We start from the raw sequence: 17,495 nt of genomic DNA, 5'->3' as shown, positions 1-17,495 counted from the left end.
ATCAACTTTCTTTTTTTTAGAACAATTTTATTTTATAATTTTGTTCTTCCCTAGACGGCTATACCTAAAAATGCTTGCAGAAAGTAGTAAAAAGAATGGATTCCTATTTCTATCATATGTAAGTTCACTAGTTTGCACGAGAGAATAAAATGCAAAAAGCATATAAAGATTTTCTTTTTTTTTTTAATGATGGTAAAAGCATAAAAAGATAAGCATCTTAATAAGAGAAGAAAATATTAAGGTGAAAGATGATGAAAGAAACAAGTGATGAAGTGAAGGCCAAGAAAGTTGTATTATATCAACGTTGTGCCGTGCTATGTAGTGACTCTATTAGGTGCTTTAGTTTCGAATATTAGGGTGAAGGAAGATAAATTTTGATATCATATTGGAGACATTTTCACAAAATGATTCCAAGCTTTAAGAAATTAAGAACGTATGCACATTTTCATATCGAAAAATGAAAACGGAAAAAATAATTAGCAGGAAGGAATTAACACACGTTTTTGGTACATGGAGTCATAAAGAGCTACGAAGATTTCTATTTAAATAGGGCTTGATCCCAAATTCCCAAGATAATTAGCGCTTGTAGCAATCACTTTGTACTATAAGCATGAGTTAACCTACACGGTCCAAATATGAAGTACAATTACACCCTTTGGATATTTCACTAGTTTGAGCCATTTGAGGTAATCTATAATTTCACACGCCCAGAACAAAGGAAATACAGTACAACACTAGTCAAAAGAAGCAAATAAAGATGTCAAGCCATACAAAGAATCAATAATTAGAAGATTTAGATCATTATTGTTAGATTTATATGTAGAGTTTGGAATAAGGAATTACTACATACTCGTATTAAATAGAGATTTGTCCTTAACAGTTAAACAAAAGGCAAATTACTATTGTAAATGCTGTGTAGTTCTGCTTAATAGAATATAGTAAGCCAAAAGACGCAAAATTAGAATTTAGAAAGTGGCAGATTTTTCAAGGGGTTAGAAAATTTTGCCTATGCAACCAACCTGTCACTCTGTCAGCCTACTAATATAACATAAATTTATTTACTTTACAGTTGAATGGAGCCCAATTAAAATTACAAGATACAAATGTCCAAAAAAAAAAAAAAAATCACCTGTACTGTTTGCCCAAGCTTATTGTTAAGTACAGAACAATTTACATAGACAGCAAAGTACAACCATTTACCTTAGTATTGGCTTTCCAACCTCCAGTCAGCAGCTCAGCACGAGAAGAAGAAAAAAAAAAAAAGCAAATTGTATCGGTGAAAAAAAAAAAAAAAAAACTTGTCGAAACAACGCTTGCTTCAGTACTTCACAATATACAAGCAACTAAGCAAGTTAGCAAGCTGCAGTAAAACCCATGGGTGATTATGCTTTGTATATCACCAAATTCTTCAGGCTGAAGATACTTGGCTAGCAACAGATTGTGACTGAAAGATATTTACTCTGCATTTTCAGGAGAAATAAAAAGATTAATAAGCAATTTCAAAAAGACATTAGGACCTTTGTAAACTTCAAGGTTTTCATTATGCTGCTTTGCATAACTTACAATTATTTGCTTTGAACTCCGATATAGCAGTAAACATAAATGCAAAAACGAGTGTACCTTGATTAGAGTTAGAAATGTGGTTTTATGTATTTTTTTAGTTTGATAAAATAAAAGAAAAAGATACAATAGGTCCCCCTTAATAAATATTGGCAAACTGTGTCCTATGAGCATTAGTGCACCATCCTGGTTCGATAATCTCTGGATGGCCATCCTAATGCATTTTGTAAAATTTTACATGGGTCATAGGACCCTAGCATATACTTATAATTCTATTTATATTCATCTATACCTATCCATTTAGATTAAAAACAATAGATGAGAGATGTTTAACCATGCAATATCCAAACAATGGATCATGAAAGAATTGAAAAAACAAAAGCTGAAACTCTTACCAAGAACTTTTACAGGATAATGAGATGCGGAAGCTTATGGCACAAAAATGTAGTCAAATCTACCAGAGACTAGCCTTATAAATGGAGGGAAACTAGCTCTGAGCACATTCAAAGGGATGCAGCGTTCCTTCGGCAAAATCATGCATGCGAAACCTCTCCAACAGCTCAAGTGGCCTGTACAATAGAAAATATATACAGTAGGTTAAATTTTAGAGTAATGTGATTACCTACATGACACCTTTACAAAATGACGTGGTAATCATATTCATCAGCAGGACATTAAATGATGAATGGCAAGAGTAAACAAACCAATGAGAGCTACAAAATCTGTAACTGTCTGCAGAAAAATTCGCCAGTACGAGTTACATAGCTAGGACTCAGTTAATGGGGGACTCTTATTTACTTTTTCTCCAAGGGGGGAAAACAGACCCCCCCCCCCCCCCCCCCCCAACCAAACAAAATAAATAAATAAATAAATAAAATAAATCACCACACATAGACACACAAAAAGGGCCGTAACAATTAGAAAGGCAATTATTTTCAAGAAAATTACAGCTTAAACCATGTCAAAGCTAGCCTATCTAGGCAACCCTCTGATTTCAAAGTAGACAGATACAGCAGCAAAAACCAGTGGTAAAGCCTTAGGTTAGTACTTACTATGGTTATAAAAGTATTCATTTTATGGAATACAGAACTTTAGACTTTCATGTCCTGTTCATTTAAAGCTCGTACGGGGAAAAATCACAGAAACCTTCAAGTTTTATGAGTACAAATTAACCACAGACAAGGCAACTGGTCAAATCTTCTACGAGTACATTTTATGAGAGACTAGAATTCTAGAAACACAGCATATAATTTGGATACAGACCAAAACTCTATTCAATATCTTAGCTTATCCTTAAGCTACAAAAATAAAAGAATAAAGACTTTGTATAAGTTTTTGCAAATTAAAAGTTAAGATAAAGTTCAGTGCTCACATTACAGCTGCAAAACACCCAAAGAAAACACTAGAAAAACCCATGCGGCACATAAAGGATAATGACATGAAAACACAGACATGACCTAATTACTAAACAGGATTTTTTTTTTTTTTTTTTTTTAAAAAAAAACAAACTTCTTGATCCAACATCTTGTTTAACAGAGACTAAAACTCCTTGTTTCCCTAACAAGAAAGAAAGGCACCCTAATAGCACCATAATAAAATAGATTAACGCTTCAAGCCTTAGAGGTTAACATGAGCACCTAAAAGTGGCAAGAGGCGACTAAGGAAACAAGACCAGTGTGCTACAGTCAACTAAAGGGTCCTTTGGCATCAAAAGAATTCAGGATTTATATTGTAGCTCTCTAATTAATATTTGTACTCAATAGCTTCACATGCCAAATAACATAAATCTTACAGAATAGCTTCACGTGTCTGGCATAATCTGCGTTGATTGCCTTCCATCGCTTCCAAGACATTAGCTGCATCAGAATCTTCTGTATCAAGATCGGCTGAACCACCTGCCACTGATGGGGTGGAAGCACTCGGAGTCCAAATCTAGAACCATTTTTGCAAAAATAATCAAACAATCACTTAACTGCACACTTCCGCAGTAAACAATAGGAAACGAGCAAAAAAATAAAAAGCTTCATCTTAAGGCCCTTCCAGCACTCACCTTTATTGTGTTATCAATCCCGCTAGTCGCCACAACTGAATCAAATGGATGACACTGGACACAATTTACCACTAAAAAGAAAGGAATGGATGAGAAGTACAAAAGGCATTAAGATTTTGCCCTGATGAGAATAAACATTGTCCTATGAAAAAAGCAGAATATGGAAAGCTTTACCAGCTTCATCTCCAACAAGCATTTTGACCAATCTGCCAGTTTTCTTTTCCCAAATATACCATTTGCCATCATCACTTCCGCTGGCAATATAATCACCTACAATTGATAATACCAAGTTACCAAAAGGGTATCGCTAGGTACATTATGAGCACCTTAAAGGAGCCCCATTTAAGCAGCAGGATAATCATTCATTCACAAATGTTAGCAGTAAGACTGCAGAGGCATGTACAAGGGTTGAAAAACGTACAAGGTTTAGGCCACATAGCACAGGTAACCAGAAAGACAAACTAATTGACTCATAGGCAAAGAACAGAGTGAATGCATGAGAGGAAAAAAAGGGGGAAGCACCAGAAAAAGTTCAAAACAACATCAATTTGAACTACAAAAATAAAATCTCAAAACAATACAAATTTGTCCAAAAGTAATTATTCATCCATTATAAATTATGGGGATATTCCTGCCTTCCTAACACACTACAAGAAGATCATCATAAAACTCAGGATTTTTCCGAAATTACAATGAAGGGTTCATTTTTTGTTTTTTTTTTTTTTTTTTTTTTTTTTTTTTGGTAGAAAAGGGTTCATTTCATTGTTCCAGTCCTAGGATTTGTTATGAGTAGATTGGGAGCTTCTGGAAAGAGTTTCTGATACCTCTCTACCTTGTTTGTTTGACACTTTTGGGGTGAGATCCTGAGATGCATGTTTAGCCCAGAACTTCTGGCAGAATTACAAGTAACAGCATTTAAAATTGCAACACATGAATAGCAGCACTTCATAACCATGGCGATCATAATGCAAAGTTTGAGTGATTTTCAAAAAATAATTCAAAGTCTTAATTATTGTATAAGTTAGGGGGTTTACACAACCAAAAAAATAAAAGGGGTAAGGCAATGTTATCCTCAATTTATTTAAATAATATTCAGCAAAAAATAAGTAGCCAAGGATAGCAGAGCCCAAGTCTGGCTAACAGCATTCTGTTTTACAAAGAAGTATACATTTTATATTAAAGGTACTTGGCCTTATCCATGTTTGGCTCCCAACCCAATAGTACAAGGCCCATTGATGACAGTAATTACATAGGAATTCACTACAAGGTATTAGAATTCAACATTGAAAAAAATAATAATAAATAAAATTAAAATTTTATTTTTTTAAAAAAAATTAAAAAAAACCAGAATAAAACTCATCACTACAGGAGTCAAGAATAATAGACTGATAACTTTCAATCGATAACATAACAAAAAATAAAAAGTACACCATACCATTCTGACCCAAGAAACTAGCCTGTTTTATGTCTGTTCCTACATTACAGTGACCAACATATCTCTGTTTCATATCTATGACTGCTTCTGGCTGCAATTCAAGAAAACTCTTAAAGTCAGAAGACAAGGACAGAACAAAATTTAAAAATTAAACCACGTTTCTCATACTGTAATGACACTGAGAAACAGCCTCTACTTAGTGTAAATGCAAGATCAAAAAAGGAATTGTTCACTACTGTACGTAAGGATAAATTATTGCACATTAAAGTAGAGGCCATTGTGTGTGTGTGTCTTCATGCATACGACTATAAGCTGGCTTTAGTTTAAAAAAAACCTGATAACTTGTTCTGTCATTTTGGGAAGAAGATGGAGATCCACAAGAGCCATTAGAACTACCAGCTTTTCTATGAATCCTCAAATTCAGACTTCCATGAACTGATTCAGCATCACGGCCCTCATCACCTGACATTGATGTTTCAAAATCTAACTCTAGTTCTTCATCATAATCAGAATCTTCTCTGTCAGATCTAGGACCATCTTGTGAAGCATCACTATTAGCCTCTGAGCGGTAAAGTATGTCACTTAATGATATTACTCTGCCAGCACGTGGTTCAGTCTTGGATCCCACATCATTCAACTTCTTATTCTTTTCAGCTTCAGCTATTCATGTTTCGAAAAAATAAAATCACATTAGGTACAAAGCACCAGCAACAAAACAGAGACTAAAGCAAACTTTCAAGTCTTCAAGTCCCACACTTCCACCAAAGTTGACAACAGTAAAGTGTATGCCAAAACAAGAAGAAATATGGAATTGCGGTTTCAACAAACCAATGTTTGAATGTTGCAGCAGTTCAAATAATACTATATACCAATGAGTCAAAGACCTAAGGAGAGGGAAAGACTCGACTAGCAGTACAGCTGAATACAAACATCATCCTTGCAACTCTAAAATGTAAAACATGCAGAGATGCAAGTGCATTCTCAAATATTTGCAACTTTTCAACTTCATGTGTCCCACACTGAGTGCATACTTCTCTAACATAACAGCAATTATCACTTCCTCACAATATCCCTACGCCAGAGGCTCCTTCTTGAATGTTGAATTAATCAAGCGGAAGAGTTAGAAATTTATTTGCAATATTAAAAACTAGGGCAAAGTTTATCAACACTCTGTCGCACAGTACATAGGATATACATGTAATTCTCCCAATAACAACAATTCCTTCATAAAAAGAATATGCAATTTGATTACTACATCTCAACAAAGTTAATTCCTTTTTTTAGAATGATTTTCACTTATTGGTAGATAGAAAGACAAAGAGGCCCACCGATACAAAACAGCAACAAATACATTATAAGCAGCAGCTTGTTGATGTTGCCAAACATCCATTATCATCAAAAGAAATAAAAAATGATGCAAGATAAAAGATTCAAGAGGCGACACTCAACAGATCATCCCCTGCCTGTTTAAAATATGGTAAAACCCAAAAAACCTAATCGGAGAGACATAAATAAATGTAACTATATGCTTTACACACAGACCTGCTGAAAGCTCCTTTCGTATACTTTCTATCCTATCCAACGCTTCGGCTCTTGAGGGGTCCAGAGACTGAGCTGCAAGAGCAAAATCTAGAGCTTCTTTATGCTTTCCCAACTGCATACAAGGATGATGAAAGAAAATAAATAAAGTAACAGCGCCAAAGAATCAGCAGATCCTGAAAAGGATAGGCTGTTTTCCGACAGGGTAGCACAAAAAATGGATCCTAACCTGAGATAGAGCTTCAGACATGCAGAAACGTGCTTTAAATGAAGATGAATTAATTTTCAGAGCTTGATTCAAATCCCTAACAGCCATGTGGGCGTCATTTTTCCACTTCCGCTGGAAAATGAGAAGTCGTCAGCAATAAGCATGGCCCAAATTAGAAACACAAATATCGCCAACATCAACCAAGAATTTGTGCTAAACCTGAAGAAACAAGGCAGCACGTGTACAGAGACAATCATGCTTAAGCTGGCGATCAATTTTATAACCTCCATCCAGAACTTCATTACATGCTTCAATTCCATAATAATACTTTGCTCCCTCTTCCAAACATGTTTTTGCAATTTCCATCAGTTTTTTGCACTTGCCAATCTGTGAAGATATAGTTCAAAAGTTGATCATATTGTACACTCAAGAGGATGTGAACGGGAAAAGGCCAATTCTCCAAATTTAAAAAAAAAATTAAAAAATAAATAAATAAATAAATAAAATTTACCTGCACAGTATCATAGCTTTTTGCTGAGGAGATATTTTTAGAATCAACAGCTTCTACAGGTGAAAATTCTACCCCGTCAAGAACAGGAGAAAAGCTCCAATGCTTTGCAACATCTCCACATGTGTACTGCATAGAATTTCCACCGCCTGCAAACACACCCAAGGAAAGAAACAATATAAAACCATAAAATGAGGAAAAACAGAGTGATGAACTGCAGTCAAAGGTTTGTGTTTGTGTGCGTGTGTGTAGAGGGGAAGGGGGGGGTGTATGTGTTCAAGCGTGCGTGTGTGTGTGCCGTGTGCGTCCCAAAAGGAGTAAACAAGTTTACAAGATGCCAGCATAGTTAGATTAGCCCAACATAAATTTGCATTTAAAAAATTCCCAAATTCCATGCCAACCCCATAACATCCCTTCTCTCCCCACATCCTCCCAAGAGTCCCAACTAGTCAACTATTACCTATATTTTGCAACATCTCTGCATTTGTACTGCATAGCGTTTCTGCCGCTTGCAGCCACCCCCAAGAAAAGGAGTAAAATAAAACGAGGAAAACAGTGTGTAAGTATGTGCGCAGACATGTATTGCTCCCATGTTTCCCAAAGAGAGAAAATAAGTTTGAAAGAGGCCAGCAGTTATTTGGCCCAACCTAAATTTGCGAAAATAAAATTCCTGAATTCCATACCAACCCCATTTCACCACCACCACCACCACCACCACCCACCCACCCCCAAAAAAAAAAAAAACCTAATCAACAGCCACCTATGTTAACTCTGACTCACATATCAGTCACTCCAACATGGGTATGGACATTATCCTTTATCATAGACAAATAGGATGGAAATCTATAGTACTGCTAAAATCCAAGACAAAGACTTATAACCTAGCCATGTGTTGCTGTATTTTCTCTAACCACCAATCCTCACATAAAAAATGAAACTATCAAGAATCCAACCTCTCACTTTAGCAAAGAGTTTACAAACTCATCTATTCAAATTTATTTGGTTTCTTTATCATACCAAACTATAATATTCTGTAATTGAAAGAGACTATAATCTGATGGGTGTACGACCTTTATAACCAATTGTCAACTATGCTCTATTGACTCATCAAAATATTTTGTCCTCAATTATATTAATCAATTGTGTTGAGTAAATAAAATTTCCTTCAATCTTACTTAACATATAAATAATATAATACCCCGGGGAATCGCTTACACAACAGTTTTGCATTAAAAAAAATAATTAAAAAAAACAGAGCCAAGCACTTAGGGCACATACCCATGTCTGACACAAGAACCCAAGTCAAAGTATCATACCAACGCAAAATAGAATAGAAATATATGCCCGTCACTGAAAATAGCCTTTGTTTCATAGAACTTCCATGAATCTTAGGTCTAGATAAGATAAAACATCTGGTTGAATATACAGTTGCAATACTGTGCAACAGCAGAAATGCATCAGAACCAAGACATACACTCATATCAAAGATTTTAAAATTAAATAATTCATCATAATTATCAACTCCATAGTCCCTTTTCAATGAGCATTTTTTATAAGAGCAAAAATTCATCTTCTAGCAGATTGACTATTTCAATAACCAGATTTTCATGTGTCATGAATTCATGCAGAATTACTCAAACTTCATGCCAGACTTCCCAGACATACAACATATTTATTTAAGGAAATGATTGGTAATTGGTTCCTACTAACTACTAAGGGTTTCTAAAAGAAGTGCTGAAAAAGAAATAAAGAATATTGTCCTGAAACCAAATCACATGAGCACTTAAAATTAGCAGAAGCTCTGATTAGAGGTCAAATCTATCCAGATCTTTGAGGTTGATGACACTGCACCCAGACTGAATGAAATTGAGAAAACATAAAAATAAGGTAAATGCAACTGTAAACCTTGCTTCAGGTCCATCAAGTAGACATGCTCTCCACTATAACTTGTAAGAACTTCTTCGCCATTAGGACTAAATGTAACATGAGTTAAATGCAAGCTTGATCGTCCCTGAATAAAATTGCACAGTTAAATAAGATTAGAGGTCAGCAGAATTAACATCTCTAATTAAGTAATTATCAATAAGTAAAAATTATAGAAAGTTGATGTTATGAAAATATATTTTGAGATGGTTCTAAGACCCCATATGACTATTTTTTATTGTAACTACAGATCACAAAAGCTAGTCAAAGTAGGATTTGTAAATAGTGTCAAAGTCAAAATGTGTCAACCAAAAAAACAGAGGAAGTAATAAACAGTCCAAGAACTACAGGGAATTCGCATATAAAAAATTGATTAAAATCAACCATAATGAACAAAGTTAAGACTGAATTAATCCTTCCACAAATATTTTGATACCTTCCAGAAAATTGTAAGTCACATTATTGTAAAAAGTCAAAGCTCACCAATAAAGTGTGAAACATTTTGGTATACTAAATAGAATTTAAAGCCCTGAAATCTAATCTGCACCAATCTACAGCCTCTAAAGAGTAGAAAATAGGGATAACAAGTTGTCCTCTAAAGAGTCTAAACAGGTACCAAAATTACATATTGACCTCCCCGATCGAGTAACTCTTGAAAGCCCCTACTGCCTAAGCCCATAATAGCTAAAATAAGTGACTTTGTCCCCATGACAATTGAGAAGACAAATCAAACTTCTGAGTTGACCCTTGAATCTGCTTTAGCCACACACTCCACATGGATTCCATACAAGCATTGTGCAACAACTACTTCTTCTATTTACCCTAATTAAACCCTCGAAATCTAATATGCACCAACAACCTAGAATCCTCATGCAAAGCAAACAGGCTCCCCCAGAGGGATCTTGCCTTGTCAATATGTAGGATATAGTGAAAAGGATTTCATTAGCAACTTGAGTAGCATGCAGATAGCTGGTTAAGTAACAAAACCCGGCCTTAACTTTAAAGCATGTCACTAGTATTATACTTACCAAAAGCCAAAGCCCACATAAAATCCTTCACCTTAGAGAAACCACACCTTCCAAACAATGTTTGCAGCAGGAAAACTGGTGAGGTTGTTGAGTTGATAAACAAAAAAAACATCTACAAAATAGAAGACCCTGATAACGCCCTCCCCCTCTAACCCACACCCTTAAATCCGCTGCTACTAATTAAAAACCCAAAATCTCCATTAAGGAAGAAAGATACTCAACTCTGTATCTTGTAGCGGTCATCAGAAATGTAAATCTCATTATGTAATCATCACAATAAAAATATAAACACTACTACATTATGGAGAGAGGACAAATGGAGTAACCAAGGGAAAAAAAGTACAAAAAAGCTAATCTCTTCTCCAAATATTATCCCAAATCAAATGCAACTATCCCCTATCTTGAACAGTTGAACCTCACTAGAGATGAGAAGAAAGTGATGAAGTCCGAAATGAACTGCCAAGGGCATGCATGTGTCACTCTCGTAGCTACCTAAGCATCCTACATTCCCCAAATTTTGATGCAGCCCATATTCTAAGATGACAAACCAACTAAAGGGCAATTGTTCAAGTGCAAACAAATCAAAGAGAGCTACAAGTCTCTTAAGGTAGTACACTAAAGGCAAAGGAGACTAGGAGAGTTTTCAGTTCTTCTACAGAGATGGCAAAATAACCTAATCAAAGAAAGCAAGACCTACTTGCACAGATTTGTTATTATGCTAATGTCCCACTTCCTGGAGGTAGTTATCCAAGGAGACATATATATAATTTTGCTAAAGATTTTTACCCATATTGGATGAATTTTCTAATTGGAAAAGAATCTCTAGCAATGTCAGACTAAACACATTTAAGAGTACCAGGAAATGAATGCATATGAGATAACACTGCTACCAAATACTACCTAAATGACATCAAAATTCAAGGAAAAGTTAAAGCACAGGAATCATTCTTCATACTAACCCTCTCAGAGAGATGAATTGGGCAAAAATAGTTAACACAAGGAGGTGGCGAATTTTTTCTCCGGCAGGAAGACGTTGGAGGCAGCATCCTTCTATCATACAAACGAGCAAATGCATCACTGCAAGCATTTAGCAACCAGAAAAATTGGCATACATTAGCACAGCCTCTATAAGATTAAACAGCTACAAATAATAAAAAGGAATTCAGAGATTGATTGGATAACTGAAAAGCACCTTCCTCCGACAAGAAGCAGATGTGGCCTTGTCACACTGGTATCACAAGACTTTAATTGAAGTGGGTGTTTAGGAGGTTCAGCCAAGGACCTTTTTGCAGCACCTCGCAAGTCAAGCTGGCATGAAATCCTAGTTGTTAGTCAATGACACTTGAACAAAGCAAATTCCCCTGTCCCCAAACAAAGAAAGTTAGACAGATATTTTCCCATAAATGAATAGACCTTCAGATCAATTCATTTCCCCATAATACATAGATATAGAAAAAAAAAAACTTTTATTAGAATTAGAACAGTCGTGCGAACAAAAAAGGCCTCCTTGGATTGCTATATCCTATAGTGGAAGCAGGAAAGCACTACTCTTTTGAGATCAAAGTCAAATTTTCACATATGAAATTAACATTATTAGATTTATCTTGGAAAACACTTTTACAAAAGTATAACCTATAATTTTTACTGAAATATAAAGATAATAATGTAAAATAAATCCTTATACTAGAAAATGAAGAATCATAAAAACTATAAGATCAATTCATTGTTCTCCCTTCATTATCAAATTAATTGTCTAGCATAGTCTTTTGGTAAGACACCAAATAATTGTCTTGTTACCTTAAGAATCCGTTTGTTGTGATGGAAATCATTTTCTTCGTTTCTCCATTTTCCTTTACTTATTCCGTTGAAGGGTGGAAAACAATTTTTATATAGGTGAAAAGTTACATTTATGTTTTAAGAAAAGGAAATCCATTTTCCTTTTGTAAAGAAGGTATGACACATTTCTCTATTTACTCCTCACTTCTCTATTTTCTCTCGCCCCTCATTTTTACTTCCATTTTCCTTTTTCTCTATAAACCTATAATCAAAAAAAGGAAAACTATTTTCACAATAATGTTTTCAATTGAAAATAAATTTCTTTCGAAAATGATTTTCCATAAAAACGAAATACCATTAAAATGAAATATGTTTTCATCAAAACAACGGAACCTAAATGGAAAGTTCACCTCCCTAAACTTTTCAACCCGTGTGACTATCTCAGCATCTCACTATCACTTTCTCTTTCTCTTCATATATCATGTGATATGGTCCATGTGGAGACCCCCTCTACTATCTCTTTCTCCCTCAATCAACCTTTTTTTTTTTTTTTTTTTTTTACTTCTCCAATATCCAAAATAAATTAATAAAGGTCAACACTACCTTACGATCTATTATAAATATGCTACCCAAGTCTAAGATGACAACAGTTTGACAGTGGAGGGAGTATCAAGTTCTATACATTCTCTCTATTATCATGGTAAGACAATTGCTGACAATCAAAGGGAATAGCGAACTCACTAGTACACTGCGGCATTCTTGATTGGAAGATCCAGCAGGAGGACATGAACAACCCTCACGAAGGTCATGCTGCCTCAACGTTCCATCTTCACTGGCACTCCAGATCACATTTGGGTTTCCAACCTCAACCTACAAAGACCACAAGGACCACATATGTAAAAGAAGAAAATACTAAGATTATATAACAGAGAATTTTCCATTTTGAAACAATATCGAAGCCCTTGTTATCATATAAAGCAAATAAGGATTGCACAATAGAAACAGGGTAAAAGATAAAAAGTCTCACCGCTAATTTTTTTACTCTCTTAGTATGACACTGAAAATGAGCATAAGGAGTCATAGCAGTCTCTTCAACCCTTCCTCCACTTAAATAAGAGATATTGAACACACGGACCTAAAATCATAAGAGCTTGTAACCAACAATACTTGCCACTCCACGGAAATCTTCAAAAATTTAACACAATGTATTACCTCTGCATCACCAGCCCCAGACGCCACTTTCTCATCAGAAGTCTCAGGTATAAATTTTGTACAGAATATGTTGGTAGAATGGCCCGTATCAATGCAGTTCAAAAGCTTACGATCAGAGTATCTCCATATATTAATCTGTGAGCAACAATGATGACATAAATAGACATTCTGAAATGCCTTGGTAGTAAATCTCTGGGTTAATGCCAATAACAAACATTCTTTGAAAAATAACGCTCAACTTCCCCATCGGCTATAGTTCAACCAAGGACGATGTACCTAATGTTCTAGAAAATAGTAATGTTCATCTCCAAAATTTTCAAATGAAAAAAATATATAATAATTTCTAGCAAAGGTATCCTTATTAAACAGAGATAACTTCTTGAATCCTGGTAAGTTACTGCACAACAGACTCCGATTTGGGGAACAACTAAATTACATTTTCTGCCCTTTTTGCTTCATTGCATTTTTATTCTTTTTTTTTTTTGGTTTGGGGTGGGGGGGGGGGGTGGAGCAAAAATAGTGCATTAATAAGAAATTGAGATTGTTAAAAAAAAAAAAAAAAAGTTACCTGGGTGTCATCTGATCCGGATATCAAGAGTGAACCTGTTGAGTTCCATGCAATAGTATTTACACAACCTGTGTGTCCCTGTGAGCAAAATATGGAGTAAAAACGAGCTGCAAATGTAAATCAAAAACAAGCAAAAGCAATTCAACACTCTGTTGGTAGGGTGCCATGTAATATATATCATGTCTTTACATGTTTTGGCTATTTGCACATAAAGATTTGCATGACAGAGAGAGACAGAGAGACTCCAGCCAATTATTTAATTAACTTGAAGGTCAATGTCTGTTCTAAAGTCTACCTATCTTTGCACTGAAATCAAGGGTAAGAATTTAAAGAATTCGCAGCATAATAAAATACTATATTGAGATCTTGTTATGTGCCAACAAATTAGTTGTCCCACATTGGAGAAGTGGAGGAAAAAACCTCCTCAACATCCTAATTTACCCTTGTATCCAGGTAAAGAGGAAAAAAAAAAAGAAAAAAAAAAGGTTCAAGACGCATTGAGGTGATATATTCTAAGTTTATTTGCATCTCAATGAAATAGAGTACACGTAATTTAAATTAAAATTAAAAATTATAATGTGAAAAAGAAAATTGGACACCTCTTGAAATCACCTCACCTATACCAAAAAAAGCACACGCCTATCTCTAATCACCTTGGGCCTACGCATGCTTTTTTATACATTGTGTTATTTGCCTGTTTCTTCCATATTGTATTGCAATGGAATTGTCACTAGGGTTTGTACACTGTCTCACTCTCTTTGCCCTTCACAAATGTGAGAAAAACCCTTTCTCAATACATACTTGTAAATTGGTATTAGAACTCAAGTGAACTTGTGTAAAATTATGACCCTTAAATTATACAACTAGATAACAATTTAGCCCAAAATAGATCCTTTAATATGCTTGCAACTGACATACCACATTAAACACGAGGGGAAAGAGCAACCCCATAAGTTAGTGTATTAGTTTGTACATTGTTTTACTCGCCTTGGAAAGCCTTTCATGAGCATGGTCCTGACCTAATTCCAATTTAGCAAATCTAGCATAATATTAGAATACAAGTCAGCTTGGTTAAGAATAATGGCCCTTCAACCATACAACTGGATAACAACTGACTCTTCATCAATTGCCAAGCCAGAATGAGAATTGCTTTTTCATCTTTCCAAGTTGCTTAACTTGGAAAAACTTCAAGAGGAGGGGTACTGCTATACCTCTATGTGCCAACAAAGCAATTGGCCCATATTGGAGCAGAGGCGTAAACAATTAGCTTTTACACAAGCCTTACAACAAAGCAATTGGCCCATATTTGAAGTAGTAAATACTAAATAGTCTAACTCTCCCCTTTATGACCGTTATCTAAAGCTAAGTAGGAACTATATAAACAATAAATCAGCCACACTTGACATACTGTATAGTTTTTGTTTGTTCTTACATAGAGGTGCAAAAATAATTAATGGTCAACTGAATGATAGCCTCCCTTTAACGGAATCTAAAACCTATCTTTTGATACTTTCCATTAGAATTCCTGCTCTTGCTTGGCAAAATATGTGGCACGGTAACAAATTTGAAAAGACTGAAATTTTCTAGTGGCTACATGTTCACCAACTAACAACGATCTAAACTGTCAATTATAGTGTAAATAACACTATATATCTAGCAAATTTTATCGTGCTTTGATAATCAATGACATAAACCGGAAGAGATGTAAAAGTAACCTTCACATTGTTATGCATTAAATTGAAAAATTCAACACTCTCAAACTGAAACATCATGATAACTACATAAAATCTATGAAAACAAAGATAAAAATCTGGCTTAGCGGACCAAACCTCCATTTCCCTTTCCAGTGACAGCCTCCGCACCATGGACGAGTGCATTTGTAAAGTATGCTTGACATCCTACAATACGAAACAAGAAAAATAAGTACTAACTTTTGGCAGTAAAACGACTTTAGAGACACGTTTATATGCACATCAAACATGCTAAAAACCATAATTTTTCAGCAAAACAGTAGATCATTGCAACACCAGCTATACAACAGTAAGACCAAGATACTCCAATGAGTTCACAAATATCCTACAAATACCTCATTCAATGAGCTGATAAAACAATAACAATTCCACACGCTACAATTATAGTTGCCTACCAATAAAAAGAACCATCAAGAAACTGTTTTTAAGCTTCCGAATAATAGAATTTGATCAACAACCCTCCCATCACACTCTCCTACTTTCAGGCGAAAATTATTGCGACACCAGTTATACCAGTCAGGGCAAGATGATACTCTTACAAGCTCACAAACATCCTACGAATATACCACGTTCAATGATTCCAAAAAAAAAATAACAATCAATTATCCGCGCCTAATAACACAAAGAGCAATCAAGAATCAGCTCTTACTGTTTTCCAGCTTCCAAATTATACAATTCGACACTGACATCTTGCCAGCATTATTATCAATTACATGACTTCATATTCATATGTACAACAGTCACAATCTCATACTTTCAGGCGAAAATTCACTTCCAAAATCAAACATTCAAAACACAAAATCAAAGCTGAAATCATTTACAACTGAAATAAAAAAAAAAACAATCCGAAGCACAAAAAATGATCGAATTGAATAAAAATAAAGAAAATGATCAAAATTGAATAAACAGTATGATTACACAATGAAAAAGAGAGAGAAATTACATGGCGGAAGTCGATGTTACGGGTGTTAATGAAACTGGAAATGTTGCCGTCGTGAAAGGGGAAGGAATCCATAGTCGAGGAGAGAGAAATTCTGAAACCCTAAGATGATCGGTGAAGAAGACGAAGTAGTTAAGAATTGAAGCTGAAGAAGTAGGAGAGAGAAATAGAGAGGGAAACAACAACTACAGAGGGTTTTGTTACTTTTGCTGGCGAGGGCCCCTCGTGTTATGTAGAACGTCAATCACTTGGCAATCTGGGATGTTCTTACGGAGAAGGGGAGTGCCGAGTGCGCTCTCTCCTTTATATTTCGATTAGGGTGGCTAACGCATGTCATAGGTCGTCTCATAGCTAGCAATGCTTGGAATTATTACGAGTTAAGCCCACAGAAAGGTACATTTTTCACCGGTTGAGTACTCATATATTTATTTTGATTGTTTGAGTACTCAACAGTGAAATCCGGTCAAAAATAAATACTTGTAATTATCACCTAAACCTTAGTAGCTTGGGTTAGAAAGCATAGTATTAAATGAAAGTAAATTTTTTAAAGGAAAAAGGAAGTAGTATATTGGTATTAATTTATGTACGAGCACATTGCATGTGGGTATTGGAGATGCATTTACTTATGTAGCTTCCCCGAAAGGAGTCGGACCACAAACATTTCTCTTTCACTCCACTTCAATTTCCACTGCTCCTTCTTTATTAACTTTCACATTGGTTCATGTGATGCCATTTTCATCCAAAAGCTTGCTGTTGTTTTCTAGCTCAAAGAGGAAAGGAACTCACATTATTAATTGTGTTTGCACGAGGTATGGATTTCATCTAATTTTTTTATTTGTATTATTTTTGACTCATGTTTTTGCATACTCGTATTCATCTAGCATAGTCTTTTTTTAATGATGATGATTGTGTGTGAAATCAATAATTTGTAAGTAAATTGGACTAATTCGTAGTGTATTATGATCACTTAATTGGTGGTGAAAACATGCATGTGTGT

At 35.1% G+C, this 17,495-nt stretch overlaps 1 protein-coding gene across 1 annotated transcript; it reads right to left on the bottom strand.

The window, feature by feature from the left end:
* Positions 1–833: 833 nt before the first annotated feature.
* On the bottom strand, positions 834–16,756 carry LOC145613419 (protein ALTERED SEED GERMINATION 2-like). The gene is made up of 20 exons (XM_081668519.1): positions 16,502–16,756; positions 15,637–15,705; positions 13,808–13,885; positions 13,240–13,374; positions 13,055–13,162; positions 12,769–12,897; positions 11,444–11,559; positions 11,211–11,328; positions 9,206–9,311; positions 7,304–7,449; positions 7,012–7,179; positions 6,814–6,924; positions 6,588–6,699; positions 5,380–5,705; positions 5,046–5,136; positions 3,785–3,880; positions 3,611–3,681; positions 3,353–3,492; positions 1,956–2,129; positions 834–1,460 (listed from the first exon to the last, which is right to left on the bottom strand). Exons 1-19 carry the CDS (start codon positions 16,571–16,573, stop codon positions 2,048–2,050), a joined length of 2,274 nt encoding a protein of 757 aa, XP_081524645.1. The 5' UTR covers positions 16,574–16,756; the 3' UTR covers positions 834–1,460; positions 1,956–2,047.
* Between the last annotated feature and the right edge of the window lie 739 nt (positions 16,757–17,495).

This window comes from Chenopodium album, chromosome 25, assembly GCF_948465745.1.
Source record: "Chenopodium album chromosome 25, dcCheAlbu1.1, whole genome shotgun sequence".
NCBI classification, from domain to species: domain Eukaryota; kingdom Viridiplantae; phylum Streptophyta; class Magnoliopsida; order Caryophyllales; family Amaranthaceae; genus Chenopodium; species Chenopodium album.
Note: the sequence above shows the minus strand (reverse complement) of the source record. Positions and strands in the feature narration are given on the sequence as shown.